Source organism: Puma concolor, chromosome D1, assembly GCF_028749965.1.
Source record: "Puma concolor isolate L17-30 chromosome D1, mPumCon1.1.hap2, whole genome shotgun sequence".
NCBI lineage: Eukaryota > Metazoa > Chordata > Mammalia > Carnivora > Felidae > Puma > Puma concolor.
The window spans coordinates 54758236-54760417 of NC_141676.1; the positions used below are offsets into that span (position 1 = coordinate 54758236).

At 41.1% G+C, this 2182-nt stretch overlaps 1 protein-coding gene across 1 annotated transcript; it reads left to right on the forward strand.

Annotated features, from left to right (window-relative positions):
* On the forward strand, positions 1 to 1610 carry LOC147576725 (olfactory receptor 52P1-like). The gene has a single exon (XM_086679435.1). The coding sequence runs from the start codon at positions 170 to 172 to the stop codon at positions 1121 to 1123; it is 954 nt and encodes a 317-aa protein (XP_086535561.1). The 5' UTR covers positions 1 to 169; the 3' UTR covers positions 1124 to 1610.
* Positions 1611 to 2182: the final 572 nt, after the last annotated feature.

Consider the following 2182-nt stretch of genomic DNA (forward strand, 5'->3'; position numbering starts at 1 on the left):
GAGAATGGCGAAGTGGTTTACCTGAAGATTTAGAGCCTTAACCCTTCTACTGTGTCTGGATTCCCCACATGCAGGACCCTGGTGGAGTTAGTTGGCAATCCTTCATTCTGTGCATAGGAGATTAGTCTGGCTACTTTGTATCTGAGCATGCAAAGTCTCCAGTTCTAACATGGCAGACAATGCTACACATCGCTACATCTCATCTTTTTTCCTGGTTGGTATTCCTGGTTTGCAAGATTTTCACTGCTGGATTGGCATCCCCGTCTGCCTCCTGTTTGCCCTGGCACTGCTGGGGAACAGTGTAATCATCATCACCATCAAACTAGAACCAAGCCTCCACCAGCCTATGTATTTCTTCCTTTGTATGCTGGCAGTGAATGACATGGCTCTTGCCTCTTCCACGGCCCCCAAGATGCTTGGTATCTTCTGGATGGATGCACATTGGATTGACTTTGACACCTGCCTGACACAGTTGTATTTCATTCACACATTCTGCATAATTGAATCATCCCTCTTGGTTGCCATGGCCTTTGACCGCTATGTAGCTATTTGTATCCCATTGCGTTATACAACCATCCTGACAACACCAATGGTCATTAAAATGGGTCTAGCTGGTATGACCAGAGCTATCCTTATGGTTTTGCCCTGTCCTCTTCTTATTAAAAGGCTACCATGTTATACTAAATATGTTATCAATCATGCCTACTGTGAGCACATGGCTGTGGTGAAGTTGGCCAGTGCCAACACCCTCATTAATAGAGTGTACGGAATCTCTGTGGCGCTTTCAGTGATGGTGTGGGACCTAGGGCTCATAGCCGCATCCTATACCAAAATCCTCCAGGCAGTCTTCCGGCTGTCTTCCCAGAATGCCCGCTCGAAAGCGCTGGGCACCTGTGCTGCCCATGTGTGCACTATACTTGTCTCCTACACCCCTGCACTGTTTAGTTTCCTAACTCACCGCATTGGCAAGAAGGTACCTCCAAGCATTCATATAATTTTTGCGAGTTTGTATCTTTTGGTGCCTCCCGCAGTCAATCCCCTGGTGTATGGCGTCAAGACCAAGCAGATTCGTGACCGAGTGGCTGGTCTCTTCTTCCCAAGCAAGAAGATTTCTGGAAACTAAAATATGTAAATACAAACCCATATTGGCAGAATCTGTTTTATGAAGTCATGGTATGTTAACAGTAGTTGCAACTTTGTCCCCAAAATGCTATTTTTCAATTCAGTTATACCTTTTAGCAGGGACATTTGATGTTGTGTATTTTTCTCTTATTTTTATTTTGTAATATTTGCTTGTCTTTCTCTTGTTTAATTCACCACTCATCCTGGCTGACTGAGGACCATGCCAACCTCCATGACTAAGTTTCTTTCTGTCATTAATTCTCATTATTATTTCCCGATTCCCTTGGAAAGGTCCTTAGTGCCAGGTCAGTATTCTTTGTTTACTATCATTACATCTTCAGTTGTGCAAGGTCACCTTTGGGAAATACCATCCATGTCAGTCACCTTCCACCCCTCAGTGCTTAAGACTTATCTATCCTGTATTTTCATTGGTCAATACAGTCCTTAAATTGTTTTCTCTCCATCCACTCATTCTTTAAACATTTCATTTCCTTTAGATCTGTACCTGTGTATCAGCCAATAAATTCTTTTAGAGTTTTTTTTTTTTTTGCCTTTATGGGAAGCTTTCAGTAAATATTTGCAATAATTGTTATTTATTTAGTATTGACATTATTCCATATTCTATATTTATGGATACTATTTTATAATGTTCACAGATGTGAAACAACTAGGCTAATTATTGTAATAATTTAAAAATTCTCAGTACATTGAACATTGAATTTTATAAAAACAAATTCTTTTTTCCAGTTTGCACTGTTACGTGCACTAATTAAAAATTCCTGAGTAGGGGCATCTAGGTGGCTCAGTAGGGTAAGTGTCCAACTCTTGATTTCGGCTCAGGTCATGATTTCACAGTTCATGGGCCCAAGCCCTGCTTCAGGCTCTGCACTAACAGTGCAGAGTCTGCTTGGGATTCTTTCTCTCCCTCTATTTCCCCCTCCCCCAGTTGCTCCTGTATGTGTGTGTTCTCTCTCTCCCAAAATAAATAAATAAATCATAAAAATTTTTTTAAAAAATCCTGAGTAAAAATCATCATTGTCAAGTTTCATCCTACTTATTA

Excerpts from the sequence above, each read along its gene's own strand:
- LOC147576725 (XM_086679435.1), top strand. The coding sequence starts at position 170 with ATGGCAGACAATGCTACACATCGCTACATCTCATCTTTTTTCCTGGTT.